The sequence below is a fragment of the Pelecanus crispus genome, chromosome 3 (genome assembly GCF_030463565.1).
Source record: "Pelecanus crispus isolate bPelCri1 chromosome 3, bPelCri1.pri, whole genome shotgun sequence".
Classification (NCBI taxonomy): domain Eukaryota; kingdom Metazoa; phylum Chordata; class Aves; order Pelecaniformes; family Pelecanidae; genus Pelecanus; species Pelecanus crispus.
Genome location: NC_134645.1, coordinates 96,676,483 through 96,703,032, shown reverse-complemented (window position 1 = coordinate 96,703,032; position 26,550 = coordinate 96,676,483). Strand labels below are relative to the sequence as shown.

Here is a 26,550-nt window from a genome sequence, read left to right as displayed (position 1 = left end):
TAGTTTTAGCTGTCTAACCAATAGGTACGTGGGCTAAGTTTGTTATCAAGGCTCCCTCTACAGTCAACGGACTGAGGGATAGATAGCAATTAATCTCACCTATCTTAAACTTCTATCTGATTTTATAATAAATGTTGACAATAGGTGGACTAACCACTGTCAGTCTTTCTGTCTATTAATTATAGACTAGCCCTCTCTCTTTTAAATGGCAACAAGTAGATGAGCCATATCATATAGACCAAAAGAGAGAAATAGAAGCAGCTTCCTCTCAAACCAACACTGAAAACATCAGAATTTACTGCAGACAAAAGTCACACCGAGCCAGTACTCTGTCACCAATACCACTTCTCAAGCTGCTTCCTCAGAGCTCTGCATTCCACAGGTCAGAGCATGGAGAGGGTGGAAGCAAGGACCCTTTTATTGAAAAGGTCTTGCCAACAGTCCTTTCCCTTTACATGCTCAAGGCCTGGCAGCTCAAGCAACTTCACCAACCACAGGTGCGGCAGTATGTCAAAAAGTAATTCTTCAGAGGAGTGCCAGCCAAACAGCTTGAAGTTTTTATGTCAAGAGCAACTTCTTCTGAAGACTAATGGCTACCCAGTGCAGGTCAGTCCTCACAGAAAGGCAGAGTAGTTAACAAGCTTGCTGGTAGTTTCTGCATCACTTTTACTTTTGTGTAAATCTAAAGTGCAGTCATAGAAAATACTGCAATAACGTAATCTCAAAGTTGAAAAAATGGGAATTAGAGTAAATAGAAAGTCACCACTATAGCTTTGGAGTGAAAAGGTGGAGGGGGAAAAAAAGAGTTTGTCTTATCCCTGCACCTAAGCAATTATCTAACTATAGCTGAAAGATCATAAATGTCCTCAGATTGTGAATTCTGCTGACAAAGAGTAGATACACTCTCACTCACAAGGAAAAATACAGTTTCTCTGTCTCATCTCTCATGATATTACTCCCTGAATTATCATGACAACTTCAACTAACAAGATCACTCAGCCTCCACTTGCTTCCAGAGAGTGATTACCACCACAATTATTTACACTGAAAGCATAGACACGTATCCATATCAAGATGAACAGGTCAAAAATCAAAAGCACCTGGATGATCTGAGATTTATCTCAGTATAATTTTCAAGATTGAAAAACTAAGTGTTGGTCTAGAGCTGATCAAGTTTTCATGACTCCTCTACATCAACCACATTCTAATTTAAAAATAAATCTTCCTTCCTGGCTGAACAGGGAGCTTTTGGAGCTTTTGCTGGGACTCAGAAAAAAAAAAAAAAGAGAGTTTAACCACTTTTGGAAGAAGGGGCAGACAACTCAAGAAGAGTACAGGGATATCATTAGGTCATGCAGAGAGGAAATTAGAAAGGCAAAAGCCCAGCTAGAACTCATTCTGGCCACTGTTGTAAGAGATAATAAAAACATGTTTTTACAAATACATTAACAACAAAAACAGAGCCAAGGAGAATCTCCATCCTTTATTGGACATGGTGGGGGGAACACTGCCACCAAGGATGAGGAAAAGGCTGAGGTACTTAATGCCTTCTTTGCCTCAGTCTTTCATAGTCAGACGAGTTATCCCCAGGGTATTCAGCCCCCTGAGCTGGAAGACAGAGACAGAGAACAGAATAAACCCCCCATAATCCAGGAGGAAGCAGTCAGTGACCTGCTACACCACCTGGACACGCACAAGTCTATCGAGCCAGATGGGATCCACCCAAGAGCACTGAGGGAGCTGGCAGAGGAGCTTGCCAAGCCACTCTCCATCATCTATCAGCAGTCCCGGTTAACAGGTGAGGTCCCAGACAGCTGGAGACTTACCACTGTGACACCCATCTACAAGAAGGGCCAGAAGGAGGATCTAGGGAACTACAGGCCTGTCAGCCTGACCTCAGTACCAGAGAAGATTATGGAGCAGTTCATCTTGAGTACACTCAACAGGCATGTGCAGGTCAACCAGGGGATCAGACCTAGCCAGCATGGGTTCATGAAAGGCAAGTCCTGCGTGACTAACCTGATCTCCTTCTATGACCTGGTGACCCGCCTAGTGGATGAAGGAAAGGCTGTGGGTGTTATCTACCCAGACTTTAGTAAAGCCTTTGACACAGTTTCCGACAGCATTCTCCTAGAGAAGCTGGTGGCTCATGGCCTAGGCAGGTGTACTCTTCACTGGGTAAAAAACTGGCTGGATGGCCGAGGCCAGAATGTTGTGGTGAATGGAGTTAAATCCAGCTGGCAGCTGGTCACAAGGGGTGTTCCCCAGGACTCAGTATTGGGGGCAGTTCTATTTAATATCTTTATCAGTGGTCTGGATGAGGGGATCAAGTGCACCCTCAGTAAGTTTGCAAATGACACCAAATTGAGCAGGAGTGTTGATCTGCTTGAGGGTAGGAACGTTCTACACAGGGACCTGGACAGGCTGGATTGATGGGGTGAGGCCAATTGTATGAGGTTTAACAAGGCCAAGTGCTGGGTCCTACACTTGGGTCACAACAACCCCATGCAATACTACAGGCTTGGGGAAGAGTGGCTGGAAAGCTGCCTGGCCAAAAAGGACCTGGGGGTGTTGGTTGACAGCCAGCTGAATATGAGCCAGAAGTGTGGCCAGGGGGCCAAGAAGGCCAACAGCATCCTGGCTTGTCTCAGGAATAATGTGGCCATCAGGACTAGGGAAGTGATTGTCCCCCTGTACTTCACACTGGTGAGGCTGCATCTCGAATACTGTGTTCAGTTTTGGGCCCCTCAATACAAGAAAGACATTGAGGTGCTGGAGCATGTTCAGAGAAGGGCAATGAAGCTGGTGAAGGGTCTGGAGCACAGGCCTTATGAGGAGCGGCTGAGGGAACTGGGATTGTTTAGCCTAGAGAAGAGTAGCCTGAGGGGTGACCTTATCGCTCTCTACAACTACCTGAAAGGAGGTTGTAGCAAGGTGTGTGTTGGTCACTTCTCCCATGTAGTTAGCGATAGGACGAGAGGAAATGGCCTCAAGTTACATCAGGGGAGATTTAGTGATTCTTTTCTAGTTTTACTTTCATTAAAAAATAATCCAGCTACCAAGCCAGGAAACATGAAATTAATTATTACTCTACCCTTAATTGGTTTAGTGGTGGACTTGGTAGTGTTAGGTTAATGGTTGGACTGGATGATCTTAAAGGTCTTTTGCAACCTAAATGATTCTATGATTCAGTAACTGAGGTGCCGATATCTCCACTGTTACGAGATTTGTTCTTACTTCCTGTCATCATTCAATACGACATATGTTCAGAGAACAGACATGGCATGTAGTATTTACAGTGTACCTCAATGAATGGCACTAGTCCCACATGGGCAGAAACATCTTGAAAAAAATTCTCATTTGATAATGGCTTTCTATCTATGGAAGCAGAAAACTGACTGTAAATCTGGTTGTTATGATGTGGATAGCAAGAGAACATTTCCTTACAAAATAAAAGACCAGCATCAGATACTAAAGGCAGAGTAGAAAATGAGTTTTGCTTTTACCGCAAAAATCCCCTCACTAGGACTTAATAAATGTTTTAGAGATTCAGTTTCTGAGAGAGAAGACAGCTTGTCCAAAAGACCATGGTCTCTGAAGTCAGGCTTCCAGTGATGACTCTTCAAAATCATCTACTCTCCCTTTTTATTACCTCAGGTTTTCCACAGAAAATAGGGTGACCAAAGAAGATAAATCTAAGTAACAGGATGCTGGGTAGCTATTTAATCGATAACCAGGACCAAAAGGCAAATTATGAAACAACTGACAACACTTGATTAAGTAGTCTGTTGATATACTGTCCTCCCCACAAAACACCTTGTTTTAACTTCTGATGACAGTATTTCAAAACAAGTCCAGCATTTTCAACCAAATTTTACTCCATATTTACACCATCAATATCAACAGCAAAAAGCTGTGCTCAGGCTATGCCATAATGAAGTTTCCAACAAATCAAACTCTCTTATCAACCTCTAGCATTTTCTTCAATTTGTCTGTCAATTCATGATCTTGGCAGACTCCACCATACTTTTCTATGTATCATGATTATTAATTTTAAGCACAAAACTTTAATTAGCAAATCCTGTACAAGCTTATGATACATACCTGTTGTTCCTTCTGCTTTTCTTGATTTGCCTTGTCCAAAATCATAAATTGGAACAACACTGAGGTCATATGTAGTTCGGGGCTTAAGTCGCTTTAACACTATGCTTGTAGCAGGAGCATTTACTCTTCCAAACATCTGTCTTCCTCCACTGCGTGGTCGGTAGTACACACGGTAAGACAAGACTTTCCCGGGTGAAGGCTGCCATGAAACTCTCATTGTATTTTCTGTCTCGTTGTCTACTGTCACAGTCCTGGCATCTGGTGACACTTTTCAGTGTGAAAATATGGATAAATGTTTACTTTGCCACATAAAGATATGTTCAAATGCATGCCTACAAAATTCATTCTGCTGTATTAAAAAAAAAAATATTTGCCCTCTTTAAAATTACAGTATTTGATTGTGGGGAAGACACAGGGAAATCTCACAGACCATTGTTAAATTCTTTTTTAATTGTAATGGACTAAACAAACATAAGTGTGCCTTCCACTACGGACAAAAAAAGAGGAAAGTATAAATTACACGATTATGCAGCATAATTGGGAATTTTACTTAGTCACACTTTTCAGTAATCTGTTAAGTAATGAATTCAGCACTCTCAAATGAAAGTGATAAATTATAAAGCCATTGCTTTTTTATGAACACAATGTCCTATAGAGTTAAGATTTTCTAAGTTTCGAGTTTACATATCTGATAAGGTACTGGTAAACACCTAAACAGCTGGGTGTTGGGCTCCATACAAACCATCCTGCAAAGACTGGTGAGTTTCCAAATGCTTGGAAAATCACTCACTACTATTTGCAGGACAGTATATGTGCTTAAATAAGCACATGGACTAATAAAGCACTTTCTCTACAAATTGCAGCACTCGGCTTCTAAGAGATATTTTCCAGATGGTACAAATGTTACAAATGATCTGAAGTGAACTGAAAGGTATGTAATGCTGGCTGTCAGCTGGAATAAGCCATCTAGGTTTTGGCAAAACAGAACCTTCCTGGCATGCCAGAATCAGTATTTCATCACACGGCAAAGTACGTTTTGCAGTCTACAGTATCCTCTCCCAGTCCTAGGAACTGAGAATTTCTAATTGTGTTTGCAACAGAAAGATGCAATATTAGTTAATCTCAGGTCTGGGTCTATTGATAGGCCTGACAGCAAGTTCCCTCGCAGCACATCAAGGAAGCTTATGGCTAAGCTGCCTCCTTAACCTGGAAAAAGCTGAACAACTAATGCTGCTGTTCTTGAAGAAAGAAGGAAGATATGGGACAGCAGTCTGCTTTGAGCCTGGAGACTCCGCTCTTACCAATAGCAGCAATCACTACTCTTGCGAGACCTTAAGAGCAACTATACTGGGTCAAGGTTAATGTAGTTCAGCAGCCTGTCTCCAACAGCAGTCAAAACAGATGCTTAGGAAAGAGTACAAGAACGTGTAAACACACATGATGCTTGCCCAGAGTACTCCCTCAAGCTTCATCTTCACATGGCTCCTTTAGGCAAACAACAGAAACATCAAGGCTGATCCAGGGCATCCCTTCATTCATTCTGTTTCCTCTACTTGCCAGTTCTTGCTATACAGCAACAAGCTATCCCTGGCCTCTTGGTGTTTTTTACTTTGCCTACACTGCAGGAGAGGCTTGAGCCTGCTTTGACTAATACTACGTAATGTTCATCAAATAAGAAAAAGAGGAGCCTCAGGAAAGGTAAATAACAAGCACCAAAATCACCCAGCAAGCCTCAGTTTGAGGACTGTGAAGATTAGAAAGGGCAATAGCTTGGAAAGGAAATTCATTGATTCTGTGGGAATTTACTCCACCTTTCCTCCTTGCCCTATCCATAATATTTCTTCCATCTGATTTCCAGCAGTCACACCAAATCTATGAAAGGCTGGCTTCAGAGTAATTTGCAGACAAAATCACATGTTAAGGTGGAAATAATTCTTGCTGACTCCAAACCTACATGGCATAGAAGAGATTTTCCTTTTTTTAATGGTCAAACAAAAAGCCAGAATTGACTGATCTGAGGTGGCATTTTGGTTTGGGGGGACCTTTCAGAAGAAAAAAGGTGAAGAAAAATAAGGTCCATTTTCTTTAAAATATTATAATTTCATCAAGAACAGAATGTTACAAATGGTGGCAATGTTGTACTACACTCACCGTCAGTAAAAGCCTCTCCTTCTACTGGGTCTCCCTCTCCACTGCTGTAGGTTGCATATACTGAAATCCTGTATTTAGTCTCTGGCTCCAAGCCTTCTAGCACAGCATCCACTGTATTTCCAGGGACTCTCTTCTCTCCCATCGTATCATCATAAAGTGATTTCCATACTATCCTATAATCATTAACTGCTCCTGGAGCTGGTGTCCATGATAACCCAACTGTAGTGTCAGTTATGTCTGTGGTAACCAAATTACGTGGTGAACCACGTTCTGCAAGAAAGAAAACAGCAAATTGTCTCTAAAATACAAATAGGAAAAGTTAGAAAAGTACCAATGGAAAAGTAAAATGATCATAAGAGCAAAATCAAACTTTTCCCATCAATATTAGTTTCAATAACATATATTTGTGGTTCCAAGAGAAAATTGATGGATTTTTCAACAAATGCTTAAAACTAACTTTAGGCTATGAATGATCCTATCCCCTACCATGCAAGATACTTACCAGTTATGCTTTAGAATATGCAAAATAAAAGTGGCATTAATCAAAAACTTGGAATGAAGCCAGTGCTTAAATGTGCTGCAGCTCATTTAGGTAGGTTTTAATTCTCAAGTAAATAATTTTCATTCATTCATCTTCATCCTCATGTGTGTAACTTTTTTCCAGGAGGGTAAACAAAGGAGACTTTTACCCAAGTAAAACAGTACTTTCTCTGACAACATTATCTTCTTACTTAATAGTACTATTCTTATCTTCCAGGCTACTGCTTACCAGATCTATTGGCTATTTCATTTTATGTTTATAACTAAATTGCACTGTGTTTACTTCATGTCACATTTACAGTAGAAAACAGTCTCCATCTTTCCACTCGTAAGACTTGTAACTCTTTCCTCCCTGTAGTTTGTTCCAACTGGCTTGGAATGGAGGAAACAGCTCATTAGTCTGTGAAATCCAGTTGTCAGCTGGATGCGTGAGTTTCACCTAATGTACCAGAGTAATTCCACTGCTTAAGAATGGAGCTCATTGGTCTAAAGTGGTGCAGTGAAAGGAGTGCCTCTGTTTAATGTTTAACATACGTTTATAACATATGTTCAATTTTCCTATTGCAGTGGCTGGCTTTTGATGACAGGAAAGGAGCATTGACTGGTGGGTTTAATGCAGTGGCCTCGTTGTAGCAAAATCTGTAAAAGGGATCTACAGAACCAGATCCACATACACACAGAAGCTCTTGGTTCTTTGGCGTGTATTCTCTGTGGCCTACAGGACATTCCTGAAAGACTGCTTAGCAAGAGGACCTAAACACTTGAGATTGCCTCATGGCATCACAGTTAAGTTTTACCTGCACTGATAAAAATATATCCCTATATTACACCACAGTAACCACAGGATCAGAGTCAAAATTCTTTGAACACAGAGGAATTCAGTACCTATCCAATTTCTACTGCTTAGGCTTATTGCAAGAGCAGACCTCACTGTTTTCAGAAGCCTGAAGCAGTTTCAGTCCAAGACTGAGCAACAAGTTGCTCAAAGTCATATACTGTGTTTTCACTTTTCATATTCACGTGTGCACCACAAATCTGCAACATTTCCAAACATAATCCCACAGGAGCAAACAGAACTACCTGTAGAAAGACTTCATTTTGGAAATACCTTATTGCCAGCACAACGTCATTAAAACTGAGCCAACGAATCCCACTTGGCTTAATGATGAATGCAAATTAAAACCAATCTGTCTGAAAACAATACTTACAGTATAATAAAGATTCATCAGCAACACAGAATCAGAGGGTACCACTCTCAAATATAGCTAGTAGAGCATGTAATAGAATTCCTTTGTGTTGTGGGGTTTTTCTGATTTTAATTCACAGTCCTGGGACATCCCATCGTGTTCTTCTGGAGGCAATTCTTTTTCCATCCTAACTCTGCACCAGTTCTTTCAGTTTTACTCTTCAAACCAATTTTTAGCCTCACAATATAAATCACCACAATTTATGGCATCTTCTCTTCAAAAAAAGGTTAAGACACAGAGGTTTCGGTAAAGTTCACTTGTTTATCGTTTCACAACAATAGCAGTTGCATATAGTGAAAAAGTCATATTGAAAAGGCCTGATTCAGCTCACGCTTCATGCAGTCTCACTGAATTCAGTGACTGCATTAAATGGAAACCAGGGCAGAATCTAAACTCCAAAGACCAATTTTCCTGGAAGCCTGAAAAAAAGATTTACCCTCAAAAGTAAATTACACCAATTTTTCTGTCTGCTCTTAAGCTTCTACTCCCAAATCTTGGCTTTTTCATACAATAAAAAAAATATTAATGCTATCCAAATGGAAAAAATACGGAAAACCTAACTTGATAGAATGCACAGATGTCTCACAATAAAAACTTTTCTTTCCATATTTTAATGTAATATAAATATACAAGTCACTTTATTTTGGCTACTTTAAAACATGGCTCTGCCGCAACATGATTTCAGTATTAAAGTATCTGCTACCACAGCACAATTTTTTGCAAGTCTACTCTTGGATGCTACAACTAATGATATATGTTGGAAACACTGCAAAAATAACTGCATATTTAAAACTGTTATTGATTAAGTCATTATTGAGGTCATTAAATAACAGGGGAAAATAATTTGTTTGGAATGGATTGTAATGAACACCAGTTACTGTAATACGTTTGTTCTGAAAGAAATATCCTTTGGAAGTAAATGTCTTTTTTATAAGGCAAGGTAAGAGAGGGAAAAGGGACTGGGATTCCTACCAAACCACTCAAACTAAATGGAAAATTTTTACTTCAAATAGTTGGAAACTGCTGACAAGACAACTTACCTACTAAAGGAAATTAGACTTTTTATATGTTACACTGCAACTGAGAACATTTCTTTAACATAACACACTAACTTGATTTGCACATCATGTGTGAGGTGGAAGTTCACTGACAGCCTTTTTCTGCTTCACTGGATCTCCCACAAGTGTTTTTGTATAAGGGGAGCAGCTGTGTTTAAGATGCAGTCCAACTGTAAGTCTTAAATTACTAGGATTCCATCAAGTATTATGGAATATAATAAAGCTGCTACACTCAGAGTCAAGAAGCATATTTATGCTCCACAATAACACTGGTATAAGGTAGTGACTAGCAAACAAACAATTAGAGCTATGAGATATTTTTCCCTTGGATTAAAAAAAAAACCACCTAGTTACCTTGCTTATATTTCACCAAAAAAAAAAAAAAAAAAAAGCAGCAAAAAAAACCCACCAAAACCACCACAACCTACAACTGTTCTTTGGTCCACGTGTTCAGAAATGCTTGTTGTACACCTGCTTCTTGCCTGCTTGTTTAAACAGGATGGATAAGGAGTGTGGAAAGACAGTGCACACTCTAAGAAAGAAAAGTGCTGACTGGCTGGCTTGCAAGTAGTTAACAGTCAAAGGACTCCTGGTTTTTCCTGACTTGAAATGGAAGTTAAAGTATGCCCATTGCTTCATACAGTCCCCAAGTCATCAGCAAGTGAGGAAGCCATTGGTTTTTGAAAATTATCCCCTAACAGACATTAGGTCCTATGATGCTCTGGAGTACCAAACCAGCTGGTGTAAGCACAGCTGTAAGCCATGGTGAGTACGTACACAGTAAAACAAAGTGCTTGCACAGAGAGGTGAAATCCCTGCCTGGGCGAGCAAGCCAGTCACCAGTTTCAGGTGATCAGATTCTCATCAGCAGTCTTTATCTCAGAGCTGCAGTCTGCCAACAATCTCTTGTACACCTCTACCATCACTCAGTGCAGACACACTCTCAAAAATTAACTTGGTAACTTTCAGTCAGGTGCTTTTACACCCAGTTCTGGAATTCTGCAATGTCCAGTTTCCATATCAAGTTTTTCCACTATAATATGCCAGAGACACAATATGATATTAAAGCAGTTTCCCTGTGTCCACTTGGCTCATTTCCTATAGCTCTCCAGCAATCACTGTTGTTATTGAACACAAGACTGTGAATCAGCTAAAATTAAAATGTTGACATTCATAAAAATCAAATGGCCTTATTCAAATGGCCTTTCCTCTCAGAAACATTTACACAACTCCAGCTGATTTCACTGGGAGTTGTACATGTGGTTTGGGCCCAAAGTTCAAATAATTTTTTGTATGTGCTCTTAAAACCAGCTTTCAAAATCAACCTGCAGCAGTAAATTTCATGCAGAGCCATGTTTCATTTAAGTTAAACATAAGACTGATCTAAGGCAGCATCCTACAAGGTCATAATCAACTAAATAAATGAACCTTCTCTTGCAGAGGCATGTACCAACATTTCATGGCCTGAGTCCTGCCTTGTTTACAATGGGATATGTCAGGAGTATCCTATTAAGTCAGCAGGGTAGGTCACTGCAGCCAAGGATCCAAGTGTGCACATCAGATGAGATGGTAGGAGAATCACTTTAAGGTTCTACTATAATGGTCAAACTCTCCTCAGCATTGGAGGAGGCAGTCACTTTGGTTGGCTGATATCCTTCCCTCCAAGCCACAAAGCAGTTGGTTACTTAGAGAGTAACAGTCCTCAGGCATGTAGAGAGGGGATGTGGACATGGTGCAGGGGAGAGTCGAGGACTTGCTACACAAAGGGAATGCTCACGTGACCCTGTTAGAGCAGGTTTCTTGCTCTTCTGCTACCAGGAATGCACAAAGGTGAGAAGATGCAAACCAGGAGAGTTCTGACCCAAAACAGAGGGATTTTGGCCAGAGTGCTCCTGAGTCCCTGCTCTAGGATAAAGCCAACAGCAATTCATACTCAGTCCCTTCAATATTTTTTCTGTCTTTTCCAACAATTAATCAGTTAACATTACTCTTGGCTGTCTAGAAATATCTTTTTATTATTCATTCAACCTTCCTGTGCTCATTTTTTTTCTGATATATATTTCATTTCCTATATAAAACTAAGATAATTTTCCACAGATTATCAAAAGTCAATTTCAAATGTCAGACTCAAAAATCTTGGAACGTATCATTTTTAAAAATGCATGAAACAGCATTAAATCTCCTGAGGACACTAAGTCCTTGTTTCTGTCAGGACGGAAGCAGCACTACACAGTCTGAACATTACGTAAAGTCCCTGTGATATGCTAAAAACCTCATTGTAAGAAAATGTCACTGGAATTTTCACTACTCTGCCTGTAGGAGGTCATTAGTTTTTAAAGCATTCTTATGTTACTATAGAAACAGAAAAAAGAAATCATTTATTTACCAAAGAACTACTATCCATTTTCTGACCAAAAAAGAGGCCCCCCCGCCAAATCCCCAAACCTATGCTCTGAGAAATGTATACAACAGAAAAGAACTTAAAACTGAAAAGTAACTCAGTCATGACAACTTTTTTTAATATATCACTTTAGTACAGCCCAATTCTCACAGCACAAATAACTACCTGCTAAATGGTATGGCAGGATTGGGCCCTATATCACTGAAATGTAAAGATTCTCTTTCTAAAGGGGAAGAGACTATGACAAAATTCTCTCTCAAATTTATCTCCTGAATGTAATACACTACACCTCTTTTTGTTTATTCTAAAATGTACAAAGGTAAGAAATACAATGGGTTGACATCTCTGCTAATGTAGATTAGCAGTCTCATTTATCTCAAAAGAACTACGTCCATTTACACCAACAGTGTTTCTAGCCTAGGAACTTCACTGATATAAGTGGAAATGCTTTGAAATTTCTCAGTGCAAGCAAGATGGGAATCATGACTGAAACTTTTTCTGGAAAAAAGGCTTTTTTTTATAATTTCTCTGAAATTTGTATTTAAAAGTGCAATGACTCCTCTGCTTCGAGTCAGTAGCTGAAATATTCTTAAAGCTGTTCTGAAAAATATGTAACTGCCAGCAAAAGGACACTCATATAATAGATCTGCAGCTTTCATACTTTTCAGCATTCATTAGGATTAAACATTTCTGTGTAGATTGCTTAATCTAACAATGAATTTGTTTCTCTTTAAAACAACTATGAATTATGGAAGTTAATCTATTTAGCAGCTAATGTACAGTATGTTCTTTTCATCTGACAGCATGTCTTTCGGCAGAAAACCAAATTCTTGCCAGACTTACAACTACCACTCTTATTAAAAAACAGATTAGAAAAACAGTAGCTGTTGCAAACTGCTTGCTGTCTGTTGCATTTACACGCACTGCCCTCACCATGTTTACCACTGTATTTTATTTCTAGTGTATGATGACTTGGGTAAGATCATATGATCCCCCAAAAAACTGAAAGCCAAATGGTTTGTCTGGGATGTTTGAGGATAAAAGGGAGACTTTTCCCTAAGGCATTCCTGTGGGTGTTTCTTTCTCGTTCTTCTGTCTGTATTAGGTATCATCAAATATAAGCAATCAGTGCTAATCTGTTTAGTTCCCCAAGTTGTCACAAGCCTTATTTCACCGCACAGTAAATGGCAGCCTGCATTGATTTAATTTACTTTAGCAGTTTCAATGACTTTGTGTGAGCTGAGGGGAATCACAGCCAACAAAATGTGAGGAAAATTTTTCCATGGCACTTTTATAGAAGGGCTCCAACCAAAACTGCCTAGTGATGGATCACCATGCACTTTTGAAAGTGAGAGGATGAAAGTAGAGAGTTTTCTACAGCACATATTTTGCATGTGCAGTTACATTTAATGCCGTATGAAATATAAAGCTCCAGAACTTTCACCTCTGGATGGTACTTCATAACTGCAGACAAAATCAGCCAGTGACTGAAAAGGGCTGTATAAAAGATCAGAGCACTATAAATTTCCTAAAATCGGGAGTACTGAAGAAGGAAAGTGCACTCCTTCAACAGGAGAGCAAAAATATTATTTCCATTTTCCTGCTCTACAAACACAAAAGGGAACTAAACCTATTCTCTCTGAATAACAATTACCTGTATGGTACAGAACAGCACCCTCAGAAATAAGTAATTTTCTGATTACTCATTTGCTAAACTCTCTATACCATATTGTCTGTGAACAGTTCATAAAATGCCGATCCTCTGGCTTGTGTTTATCTGGGGGCTGGACTAGATAGCTATGCAAACAGTTTATAGAAGAGATTATCTACAGTTACTTGGGGGAATACTTGCCCTTTCTGTTTTATGCAGAGAAACAATAAGGGCAAGCACATACTTAGTAAAAACAAAAACAAAAGGAGAAGCAGAGGTTACCAAGCTGGAAAATTATATCAAGTACACAGAATGATTGCTGGGTTTGTGTGGATTCTCCCAAATACCCTGAAACAAACAAGCCACTTCAAACTACTGAAAAACTGCCATGTAGACCAAAGCAGAGGAAGAGGAGGAACTTCCAAAAGCATTTTGTAACTGCTCCAAAATATTTTGGAGATAACACACATAACTGAAGGACCTTCAATGAATGCCTGGGCAGACATGTTCTTGCACATCATGTTAAAGCAGTCTAAAAAATTATCAGTTTTCTCTCTCTGCTGAAGGCTACCCTTGCAAATGAGATACAGTAATTGCCCATGTGAGTTCTCCTACTACATGCACAGCAAAATAAATCATTACTGAAGGCAGTAAGAATGTTTGTCTACACCCTTAGTCACAGGGGCCCATTTAGTGACTCAGTAAAATTCCATAAACATCTGAGAGGTAGGATTTTTCATTTCCTGCCACTTGACTATACAATAGCTGGAGAAGCTACTGTATCCAGCTCCTCTTTTCTCACTTTCCTATTAGTGCTGAAATGTTCACTACAGACAAAATGATTTCTCTTAGACTACATATCAATACCATAGACTAACAACTGTTCCAATCTGAAAGACAATCTCAAGCCTAGCTCTTGATATGATGATGAACTGAAGTGGCCAGCAACTATGGCATCACTGACTGAATAGGTTTGGTGAGAATTCATATGGTGAAGATATCAAGTAAGCCCCACTGGGATTCCTGATACAGGAAAATACTTAAGTGCTCAGTACTTCAGTGCTGTTGGCAAAGAAAAACACACAGAGAACTATTTTGTTTCTCAGACACTATGGCTCATGGAAAAACTAACTGAAATACTAAACACTTTTTTATGCTTCCTTTCACAGCTTTTTTGTCATTACTGTTGATAAGTTTATTTCTCCAGGAGTTAAGATCTGTCCCATTCGCAGCCTCAGTCAGACAAGTTATTTCAGCTAATAGTTAGTCAAGTATTCACTTCACTGACCTGTGTAACTTTTCAGCCAAGTCAAATCATATTTATTTTAGCTTCACAGGCAGCATGACTTCTTTTTTCAAGTAAACTTCTGTACTAAGCTTTGAAGTTTGAATGTTACCTTTCACCTCCAAAATTTGCAACCCTTTTATTCTTAATTGTCTGTTTTTTCTCAAAGGTTTTGTCTTTTTAGTGGAATATTGTCTTATATGTGCTTCCACAGATATTCTGAGAAACTTTCATAACACTAGTCAGAGAGTGTTTTAAAATATCTATGGACCATGCCCAAAGAGTTTTGGCCTAATTCAAGTATTTTTATTACCCCATGAAACTGCAGATATGCTGATTACTGAAATACACGGTGGATGTTCCGTGAGGAAACATCATGATTTAGGCTTCTGCTGTCGTGCAAACAGAAATTTCTGCTCTATTCTTTACCTTTGATCACCCAGTAATGACTGACATCTGTATATGCTATTACTAACATTTTATCTAACCAAGAAAAATTTAATAGACGACTTTAATATGAAGAGTAATGTTTTCTGGAGTGCACCCTGAGAAGATTTTCAAATCCAGCTGACTCTTCAAAGGATAAGCATTTCAGTCACAAAGCTATACCTGTCAAAATGGTAAAAGTAATTTTTAATTTGGTTTTCTCCCAGCTGAGAACTGAATAAAAAACAATTCAGTTAAGTGACAGGATGCTCATTTATTCGTATTTATCCCAAGAAAATATCTGCCACAGAATTTTTTACACAAGGTTTTAAGTCAGTTGCTTAGAGTAAAACCTCTTACAGGAATGCTTCTGTGTCCTTGTAAGCGCAACATCCCTTTTAAACTCCATCTGGTTGCATATAAACCCATTCCTGAGATATAGTCAACTATTCTTTTAAATTATTTGACTCTTTAACCAATTTTCAGAATCTTTTTCTTCTTATTGACAATTTATCACTGCAGAAAGTCCAAATCAGAATCAAAACCCTTCTGTGTGGGGGAGCACTGAAAGGACAAGACAGTCTCTACCTGAGACTGAATTCTGGTTTTCTGATGACTGTCTTTTCAATTCTGCTGTATTTCGTTCACTACTGTCTCTATTTAGACCTGTGTTTTAACTGAAGCTCTAGGCAATACCTTAAAAGACTTTTCTATTGCTCAAGTTTTATGATAGGGTAAAAAGCTAAGCTTATTTTATGAATTTGAAACACACTTGATCTCTCCAGAACTCCATGTTAATAAAGGGTCTCTCATGGGTTTACTACAAAGATACTCAATGAAAACCTTTTCACCAAATTTAAACAGTTAACTTTGTTGGTCAACCCTTCACTAAAATTTGAGGCATCTCCCTACAGAAGTGGACAATTCAGTCTATTTAACAGAGAGACAGAGGCCTCTCAAGATTTGCAAAGGAAGACTGAGGTGTTCCTCTCCTCACTGACAGCACAGAGAAAAAACAGGGATGTCAGGCTCCTCTGTCCACTTGGGATCCAGTCTGCTCTTGTTCTGAGAGTGAAATTAGCATTCCTGGATGTACAGAGGCTCAGGTTCAATGGAAAGGGTGAAGGAGACTCTTGCCCAGCATACACTACATCCTTGTGTATCTGCTGAGATGTGGAGATGTGAATTCAAACTCTCCCAGACTAAGGCCTACATCTCCATGCTCCCTCCAACTCCCCGAAAAAATGTTAGACCTAGTAGAATATCATACAAAAGGAAGTGGTAGCACCATCACCAACTGGGAAGTTCATTAAGTCCTGATCACCTCTGGCTTTTCTGGAGGATATGGGCAGAATGCAGTTACCTGTTCTCCTTTACTCAGCAGTGTTCTGGGCAGGAGAGAGGTTCTTCTCTCCTACAAAAGGAGAATTTTGGATCTTGCCTGGGTAGTGAAAGTGAGGGAGTTAAGGAACTTTCAGCATAAATTGCAAGGTGCTTGATTCTCTAGTGGCTGCTGCACCCTGTCTCAGTGTAAGTAGGTGGATGTAGTCACCATCACAGAAACAAGGTGGGATGACTCGCACAACTGGAGTGCTGCAATGGATGGCTATAAACTCTTCAGAAGGGATAGGCAAGGAAGGAGAGGTGGCAGGGTAGCCCTGCATGTTAGGGAGTGTTTTGACTGTCTAGAGCTTAACAATGGTGACGATAGGGTTGAGTGTTTATGGGTAAGAATGAGGGTGAAGGCCAACAAGGCAGATATCATGGTGGGAGTCTGTTATAGACCACACAACCAGGATGAAGAGGTAGATGAAATATTCTATGAGCCTATATATTCTATAACAGAAGTCTCACAATTGCTAGCCCTTGCTCTCATGAGGGACTCCAACTGACCAGATGTCTGCTGGAAATACAATATAGTAGGGAGGAAACAGTCTAGGAGGTTCCTGGAGTGTGTGGAAAATAACTTCCTGACACGGCTGGTGAGTGAGCCAACTAGGAAGGTGCCCCACTGGACCTGTTGTTTGTGAACAGAGAAGGACTTATGGGTGATGTGACGGTTGAAGGCCATCTTGAGCATAGCGATCACAAAATGATAGTTTTCTGTTCTTTAAGAAGTAAAGAGAGGGGTGTCATGGTTTCAGCTGGGATAGAGTTAATTTTCTTCCTAGCAGCAGGCATAGTGCTGTGTTTTGGATTTAATAGGAGAAGAATGTTGATAACACGCTGATGTTTTTAGTTGTTGCTGAGTACTGCTTATGCTCGTCAAGGACTTTTCAGCTTCCCATGCTCTGCCAGGTACACAAGAAACTGGGAGGGGGCACAGCCAGAATAGTTGATCCAAACTGACCAAAGGGCTATTCCATACCACATGACGTCATGCTCAGTATATAAACTGGGGGGGCTTGGCCGGGGAGCAGCGATCGCTGCTTGGGAACTGTCTGGGTATCAGTCGGTGGGTGGTGAGCAATTGCATTGTGCATCACTTGCTTTGTATATTATTATTACTATTATTATTATATTGTTATTATTATTATTTTACTTTATTTTATTTCAATTCTTATACTGTTCTTATCTCAACCCAGGAGTGTTTGTCACTCTTACTCCTCCGATTCTCTCCCCCATCCCATAGGGGTAGGGGGAGTGAGCGAGCGGCTGCGTGGTGCTTAGTTGCTGGCTGGGGCTAAACCACAACAAGGGGTCAGCAGAACCGCTACTACCTTGGACTTCCAGAGGGCAGACTTTGGCTTGTTTAGAAGACTGCATGACAGAGTCCCTTGGGAGGCAGTCTTGAAAGGCAAAGGAGTCCAGGAAGGCTGGACATTCTTCAAGAAGGAAATCTTAAAGGGGCAGGAGCAGGCCGTCCCCATGTGCCAAAAGATGAGCCAGTGGGGAAGAAGACCAGCCTGGCTGAACAGAGAGAATTAGCTGGAGCTCAGGAAAAAAAGGAGTTTGTGACCTTTGGAAGAAGGGGCAGGCCATTCAGGAGGACTACAAGGATGTCATGAGTTTATGCAGGGAGAAAATTAGAAGGGCCAAAGCCCGACTAGAACTTAATCTGGCTACTGCCATAAAAGACAATAAAAAACATTTCTAGAAATACATTAGCAACAAAAATAGGGCTAAGGAGAATCTCCATCCTTTATTGGATGCAGGAAGAAACATAGTGACAAAGGATGAGGAGAAGGCTGAAGTACGTAATGCCTACTTTGCATCAGTCTTTGATAGTAAGACCAGTTGTTCTCTGGGTACCCAGCCCCCCTGAGCTGGAAGGCAGGAACAGGGAACAGAATAAAGCCCCCATAATCCAAGGGGAAATGGTTAGTGACCTGCTACACCACTTAGACACACACAAGTCTATGGGGCCAGATGGGATCTACCCAAGGGTAGTAAAGGAGCTGGCAGAAGTGCTCACCAAGCCACTTTCCATCATTCATCAGCAGTCCTGGCTAAGCAGGGAGGTGCCAGTTGACTGGAAGTTAGCAAATTGTGACACCCATCTGCAAGAAGGGCCAGAAGGAGGATCCGGGGACCGACAGCTCTGTCACTCTGACCTCGGTGCAGGGAAGATTATGGAGCTGATCATCTTGAATGCCATCATGCAGCATGTACAGGACAACCACGTGATCAGGCCCAGTCAGCATGGGTTCATGAAAGGCAGGTCCTGCTTGACTAACCCAGTGGATGAGGGAAAGGCTGTGGATGTTGTCTACGTGGACTTTAGTAAAGCCTTTGACATGATTTCCCACAGCATTCTCCTGGAAAAACTGGCTGCTCATAGCTCGGACAGGCATAATCTTTGCTGGGTAAAAAACTGGCTGGGTGGCTGGGCCCAAATAGTTGTGGCGAATGAAGTTAAATCCAGTTGGCAGCTGGTCACAAGGGGTGTTCCCCAGGACTCAGTATTGGAGCCAGTTCTATTTAATATCTTTATCAGTGGTCTGGATGAGGGGATCGAGTGCGCCCTCAGTAAGTTTGCAGATGACACCAAATTGAGCAGGAGTGTTGATCTGCTTGAGGGTAGGATGGCCCTGCAGAGGGACCTGGACAGGCTGGATTGATGGGGTGAGGCCAATTGTATGAGGTTCAACAAGGCTAAGTGCTGGGTCCTGCACTTGGGTCACAACAACCCCATGCAATGCTACAGGCTTGGGGAAGAGTGGCTGGAAAGCTGCCTGGCCAAAAAGGACCTGGGGGTATTGGTCAACAGCTGGCTGAATATGAGCCAGCAGTGTGCCCAGGTGGCCAAGAAGGCCAACAGCATCCTGGCTTGTCTCAGGAATAGTGTGGCCAGCAGGACTAAGGAAGTGATTGTCCCCCTGTACTTGGCACCATTGAGGCCGCACCTCAAATACTGTGTTCAGTTTTGGGCCCCTCACTACAAGAAAGACATTGAGGTGCTGGAGCGTGTCCAGAGAAGGGCAACAAAGCTGGTGAAGGGTCTAGAGCACAAGTCTTATGAGGAGCAGCTGAGGGAACTGGGGTTGTTTAGTCTGGAGAAGAGGAGGCTGAGGGGTGACCTTATTGCTCTCTACAACTACCTGAAAGGAGGTTGTAGCAAGTTGGGTGCTGGTGTCTTCTTCCAAGTAACAAGTGATAGGACAAGAGCAAATGGCCTCAAGTTGTGTCAGGGGAGGTTTAGATTGGATACTAGGAAAAATTTCTTCACGGAAAGGGTGGTCAAGCATTGGAACAGGCTGGCCAGGGAAGTGGTTGAGTCCCCATCCCTGGAGGTATTTAAAAGATGTATATATGTGGCGCTTAGGGACATGGTTTAGTTGTGGACTTGACAGTGCTAGGTTAACTGTTGGACTTTATGATCTTAAATGTCCTTTTCAACATAAACAATTCTATGATTCTATGCTTGGATCGTTGTCTGACACTTAGGTAGTGGGGCGGACAGGCTGCCTAGCTCTCGGTTGTTCCTTCTAAAGTCAATGGACAGAGAAATGTTCCTTCAAAGGAAAAATGAGATCTCAGATGCACTACCTGCCTTCTGGAATTAACTGCCTTTCTTCAGTAATCACAGAAGAATCCTAGAGAGTCCATGCTGCAAACCAAATAAGTGCCTAAATTTTAATGGGGTGAATTCAGCACATTGGTGAATCATTAGAACTGATTTTTTTTTTTTTTTACAGTTTCCTATTTAAAATAGATTTTCTGGTTTGTTTCCTAACCTATGACATAAAGAAAAAGTTTAACTGATGGAGAAACTGAGACCTAAGTATATCCCTACTATAACTCCATTAGCGTCAATGGACGAGTTTTAATTCCACATAATTAATCTGTAAGATGTTTTCAAGTGCCATCTCTATACAGCTGCAGTGCCAGACTTTAGCAATACATACCTGGCCAGCACAGAGCACAGTCATGCTTCCTTTCATGGCCTAGGAGGCAGCTTTCCCTATCCTCTGACAATTAACAGATGACACTGAGAATGCTCACAGACAAGAAATCCAGGAAATTCTCCGCTTGAAGGCAGAGCAAGAGCAGCCTCCCCTCCTTATAAGAAAGTCTTTGTCTCAGACTTACGCTTTTGCCAGCATTCTGCTAATGCTTAGCTCCAGGTTCTTACTCCTATTACTTAAAAGCAGGATATGATTCATTATTCCTGTGCCTAGACTAGATGTTGCTTCTCTAATGCAAAAATGGTCCCTGAACATATTTCAGCCTTGGTACAGTAGAAACCCTGCAAATTTTCAAATGGATACTTTAACCCCATTAATTAATCCTGTTACATTAAGAACAATCTGCCACTAAAACTACTCGGAAGTTGAGGGTTATAAGACAAAGTACTTCACTGAGGCTGATGTGGAAGTACAGTCAGTTTGGGTTGGTGCTTCTGGCAATACCTTTTTCAATAGACCCAGAGTCCCCTCTACAACCAGTGATTTGACCCCACTGTTTTCTCTGATAGGCAGTAGGTTTGGAAAATCCCTGTAAAGCAGGATAATGTCTTTATGCCTATTTCTCATTCATGTATTTACTTCTACAGAAAACTCAGGAAGACAGTACACTTTAAAACACCTTAAACATCAATCAAATAAATGAATGACTGCACAGAAACAATAAATAATTACCTTCAAGTGTTTCTCCCTCTCCAGAAAGGGCCTCTCCTGCTCCAGAGGCATACAAGGCAGACACAGTCAATGCATACCTAGTGGCTTGGTCTAAGCCTTTCAGCACTTTAGAGGTAGTGTCACCTTTCACAGTCACTTCCTTAGTTTCACCTCCTTGGACTGGAGTGTATGTTATAAAGTACTGCTGCACTTTGCCAGGAGCAGCACTCCAAGACAGCTTCATTGTTGATGTTGTAGCATCAGAAACTCTCAAATTTCTTGGATTTCCTCGGACTGCACATGTCAAAAGATGTTGAGAACAAGTTGAAGCAAGCTTTATTTCTTGGTTTATTTTTTAGGTTACCACAACATAGGGCTTGATGCCGAAAAAATAATTCCTGAATAGCCTGTACTAACACTGGTACTGTATAACTTCACTGTAATCAGGATTGTACAATTCCATCCCCACCCTCCTCAGGCAGAAATGCCCAATAACATCTTTTTGCTCCTATTTTTTTTTCCTATTAAAACTACAGCCTCAATCCTGGAACACTTATATATATCAACACCTGAATATATGCTCAACTTCAACATGCCAAGATCCATGTTGAAGCCACTGTCTGCAGAATCAAGTCGAAGGTCACCAATGAAATGTAAAATTAACACATTATGGTTTCCTACAGAGTTCTTTCTGATGATAGTTTTCCTGGTTTCTAGTATTTAAAATCTCAGTGAAGTTTCACCAGTGACCAGGACAATCATAATGTCTCTGTACTCTTCAGATTTTGTTTAATAAGACATGATACCTATTAAAGGATCATGTATTTTCATACAAATTAAGGCTACAGTGATAACTTTAGCAAATTAAATGTTTCATTCATTCCTTGCTAGCCATTCAGAGCAAAGTGCAAACAGGGTCTGTATTTGCTGAAAAGAAATATAGTTTATATCATTGACAATATGAAGAATCATGAGGAAATTAATTAAACATACAGGTAGATTCTTCACCCAAGTTACCTTGCCATATTAGGTGTTGCAGGTTCAATATATTATATTTTTAAATTAAATATTACAATTTTCATAAATTATATTGTCTTAAATTACCTCTCAACTAGGCTTGAGCAATTCTATAACTCCCTGTTCATCTGGGATAATACATATAAACAATATGTGTTATTCTCTTTTCAGTATGAATATGTCAGCATGCAGGGAGTTCTTCTCAAGCTTACTACATTCACAGCACTGATCATGTACCTTCATCAGTTTTTGCATATCCATTCAGTGAATTTCCAGGCCCAGACTGATACTCAGGAATAACAGACACTTCGTATCTTGTATCTTGGATCAAGTTCTGCAGAGTAGTTGATCTATCATTTGCTGAGACAGTCACTTGTCTTCTTTCTCCTCCAGTAAGTGGTCTATATACAAGCCTGTACCGTAGGACATTTCCTGGAGCTGGAGTCCAGCCAACTACAAAGCTATCAGTAGTTTCATCTGTTATCCTTAAGTTTCTAGGAGCACCTTTAACTACAAAAAAATATACACATATAATTTGTAAATATTTGCTTTTAATCAAGTGTACCTGAAGTGAAACCATTCCAACCGTTCTTTTAGCTCATCCAGTTTACCAAAACAGCAGCTTATATTGCCCTTCCATTGTTTTAAGGTACACAAACCATTAGTGTTTTCTTAAAATTTAGGGCCAGAGTTACAGTCAGCAGTGTAACAAAGTTGTCCCCAAAAGTACATTAATCCCAGTCTATAAAACTGCTTCTGAAACTTAAGACAGTCTGACTGTGGTTAACGGTAAGAGTAGAACTGAACTGTGTAAGGGACGTTTGGGCATAGTGGAGAAATTTCTTAACACAACAAATCGTATAGGTTTCTTTGCTGTGGCGATTTGCTTCTGCACCACCTCCATTTACAGACAGTTGTCAGACACACCTGACTACATACAGGCAGCTCTCCTATTTTAAAGGAACAACCAAGGTAAATGTAACAGGAAAAAAGGTCACCAAAACAATTCTATTTCTTTAAGTTAAATTTTCACAACAAAAAATATATTCATTGCAATATGAATTGCATCTAGTGCTTAAAAAAGGCTTCTGAATTAAGTCTCAAACTGAAAGACAAGAAATAGCCTGTTGTCCCAGAAATTAAGGAAAAACTGTGGTGAATCATTTAACCTAGCCTGCTCCTTGACAAAAGATACAGCAGCCCAGGTGATTTCATACTGTCCTGGTTTTGGCTGGGATAGAGTTAATTTTCTTCCTAGTAGCTGGCATAGTGTTGTGTTTTGGATTTAGTATGAGAATAATCCTGATAACACACTGATGTTTTAGTTGTTGCTAAGTACTGCTTATGCTAGTCAGGGACTTTTCAGCTTCCCATGCTCTGCCAGGTGCACAAGAAACTGGGAGGGGGCACAGCCAGGACAGCTGACCCAAACTGGCCAAAGGGCTATTCCATACCACATGACATCATGCTCAGTATATAAACTGGGGGGAGTTGTCTGGGGGGCAGCGATCGCTGCTCGGGAACTGGCTGGGCATCGGTCAGCGGGTGGTGAGCAATTGCATTGTGCATCACCTGCTTTGTATATTCCTTTATCTTTGTTGTTATTATTATTATTTTCTCTTCCTGTGCTGTCCTATTAAACTGCCTTTATCTCAACCCATGGGTTTCACTTTTTTTTTTCCCCAATTCTCTACCCCATCCCACCCGGGAGGGGGGAGGGTGAGCAAGTGGCTTCATGGTGCTTAGCTCTCAACTGGGGTTAAACCACGTCACATATGAACTCAATGGGCACAACAAAGAAGGACTTGACTCTTCCAACATACATTAAGATCTACTGTACTGCAAGTTGCCTAGCAGTATGTAGCATTGTCATTTAGGAGAAAAAAAAAAAGTTTTGTTTTTTATTGTTTATAAACTAAAGTATAATTCAACTGGAATGTTATATGCCAAAAGCATTGTTCTTCAGTGTTAAATTACAGATCTGTTAAGAGTGGAGCAATTAATAATCCTAGCTTTAAAGAAACTAACTTGTTTCCTACTAATCAGAAACACAATACTCAATTTCAAATTCTTTAAAAGCCTGAAACCAAAGTTAGTTGCCAAGAAATCTGTCTGGCCCAAATTGTTAGCTAGATCTGCATGGAGAGCTGCTGACGTTTACATGATTGCAGAACTCTGCCTTCTCAGACTTGTTGGGATTTCATCAGATCAAGACGCTGACAATTATTTAAGGCAGTATCCATTACAACATGGGAATACTGATTATTTTTATTAAAGCTATTCCTTCTCCTGTCCTTTAAGATCACAAGCTACATATTCTATCAGCCAAGAGTTTCTCTGTTTTCCTAAGGCAAAGTTATGTGTGGCCAAAACATTCTGACTAGTACAGTCATGGAAATAGGCACACCATATTTGGTGAAACCTGTATCTTCCAAACTTAACATCCCAACTAAGCTATTTTATAAATGTGTATTTCTATCAATCCTAAGAGGAAAGAGCAATTAACAAATTTCCATGCCGTTTCTTTTGCTCCCTTGGAACCATTTACATCACCAAAGTCACAAATGACAGCATGGAATAATGAAAAAGAGTGGATCGATATTTTTAAAAGCATGACTAGACTGAGTATTCAACTACTGGAATAGAGAATCAAATTTACTGTCATCCTTCTCCTTTAAATCAGTGGAAATGCATCATGGCAATTCTATAAAGAAGAAGTACAGCTACCATGCTTAAAATTACAGCCATTGGTCACATAAACTCACACTGACATCAATGGAAGTTTTGAATCAGTAAGAATTACTGGATCAGACCCATGAAGTTCTGATGAGAAACAGCTGACCAAAAACACAGCCCCCTTTGAGCCTGTGGTATATAAACCAGAATTTCTATTAATGTAAGTTAGGTGTAGACACAGCAAATTACATAGGTACATGCTTGACTTTAAATGTATTAAAGTCAACATGCATTCCTGCATCAGAGTCATAATTATTAAATGAAATAGAACAGTTCCATTGGAAGGGACCTACAATGATCATCTAGTCCAACTTAAGAGTATATTAAGATTAATACATGACAATGAATTTATTATTGACAAAGCAACACTTAATTTGAAAATAGGCCACTGCAGAGAAACACAGCATCCATCCAACTTCCAGGGAAAATAAAATCCATTCTTTACAATTTAGTGTTGGCCTATTATTGGAATTTTATATCTTTACTAAATGCATTGAGAGACAATGTTTATTCTCATCCTGCATACCAGTACAGCTTCTCAGCCTTAGCTGGCGGTTCCACATACACCCATTCTCTCAATAAAGCAAATTCTTATTTGAACATATGACTCTCTCATGTCTGAGAATAATGGGAAGCCTACCTTCTAAGGTGGTTTCCTCTCCATCCAAGGGAGGGCCATCACCATCTTCATATTCAGAAATCACACTGACTGCGTAAGTAGTTTCAGGTAGTAAGTTGGTGAGAACTGAGCTAGTACTTGAAGCTGGTACTGAAACAATGAATTCATCTCCACCGACTGCTACTTTATATTTAATGAGATAGGACAAAACTTCAGATCCAGCTGGAGACCAGCTCACTTTGAAACTGTCAGATGTTACATTAGAAAAGATCATATTCTTTGCAGGTACATAAGCTGTATGGAAATAAAAATGCACAGATGAGGCATACTTGCTAGAATGTTTTTTAACACAAAATCTCTAAAATAAATGAAAAATGTCCCTCAATAACTTGATTTATTCTAACTGAACAGATATTTTGTTGCACATGCAACAGTGTTTGTTTTCTATACTTGCTTATAGCTATCAAAATTTAGTGAAGATCATATCTAGGTTGTCTCAAATCATATGACAATGAGTAGAAACACCAACTCAGTGATTTCTAGATCAAATGAGAATAGTGCATCTAAATAAATGCACTTATGAAAACTTAAGTTAGAATCTGATAATCAAGTTGGGTTCCCTCTTTCATATGTCCCATGAACAGCAATAACATTATGCCCTCAATGGGAACTGAGGATCCTTGGGTTTTTGCAGATCTAGATTAGAAATAGGACAAAATAAATCCCAGTATTTTTTCAGGAATGGAGTCAAAGGGGAAACAAGGAACTTGACATGAGGCACAAACACAAACCTGACATCCTGGGCTTGTTTTGGTTGGCCTAGTCAGCCTAACAGTGGGGATGTTAAGACTGCTTGAGCCCTCTAAAACAAAGGCTGCCTTGCTGGTTTGTTCCTCAAAGCTATCCTGAAACAAAAGGCTTATTTTTAAAGAGAGTGGGGTTTTCAATACTGGGGACTATTCAATTTTAGTGTTCTACTAAACATAGGTAGGGACACTGAGGGTGCAGCTAATCATAAGTAACTTTAGCTGACCAAAAGTTGGTCATTTAGAAATCTTTTAAATATTAAACATTATCTAAGCTTGCCAAATTTGGATGTATGTGAAGACTTTCATGTGCTACTTTGTTTCAGTCTTTACAGTTGGACTGAGATTAATATCACCTAGCATCTGCTGTCTCAAATTGTCTTGTCTAGGTCCTTTTCAGAGGGCCATTCTTTTTACCCTAAAAAATTAATCAGATCACCTCTGGAGATG

General features: G+C 40.0%; 1 protein-coding gene across 1 annotated transcript in view; it reads right to left on the bottom strand.

Annotated features, from left to right (window-relative positions):
- COL12A1 (collagen type XII alpha 1 chain) overlaps window positions 1–26,550 on the bottom strand; it is a 104,688-nt gene that overhangs the window by 64,558 nt on the left and 13,580 nt on the right. Inside the window, exons 10-14 of the mRNA XM_075708470.1 lie at window positions 25,316–25,588; window positions 22,177–22,449; window positions 20,944–21,216; window positions 6,256–6,525; window positions 4,105–4,371 (exon numbers count right to left, since the gene is read on the bottom strand). Of these exons, the coding sequence (XP_075564585.1) occupies window positions 4,105–4,371; window positions 6,256–6,525; window positions 20,944–21,216; window positions 22,177–22,449; window positions 25,316–25,588 (1,356 nt within the window). The remainder of the gene's footprint in view (window positions 1–4,104; window positions 4,372–6,255; window positions 6,526–20,943; window positions 21,217–22,176; window positions 22,450–25,315; window positions 25,589–26,550) is intronic.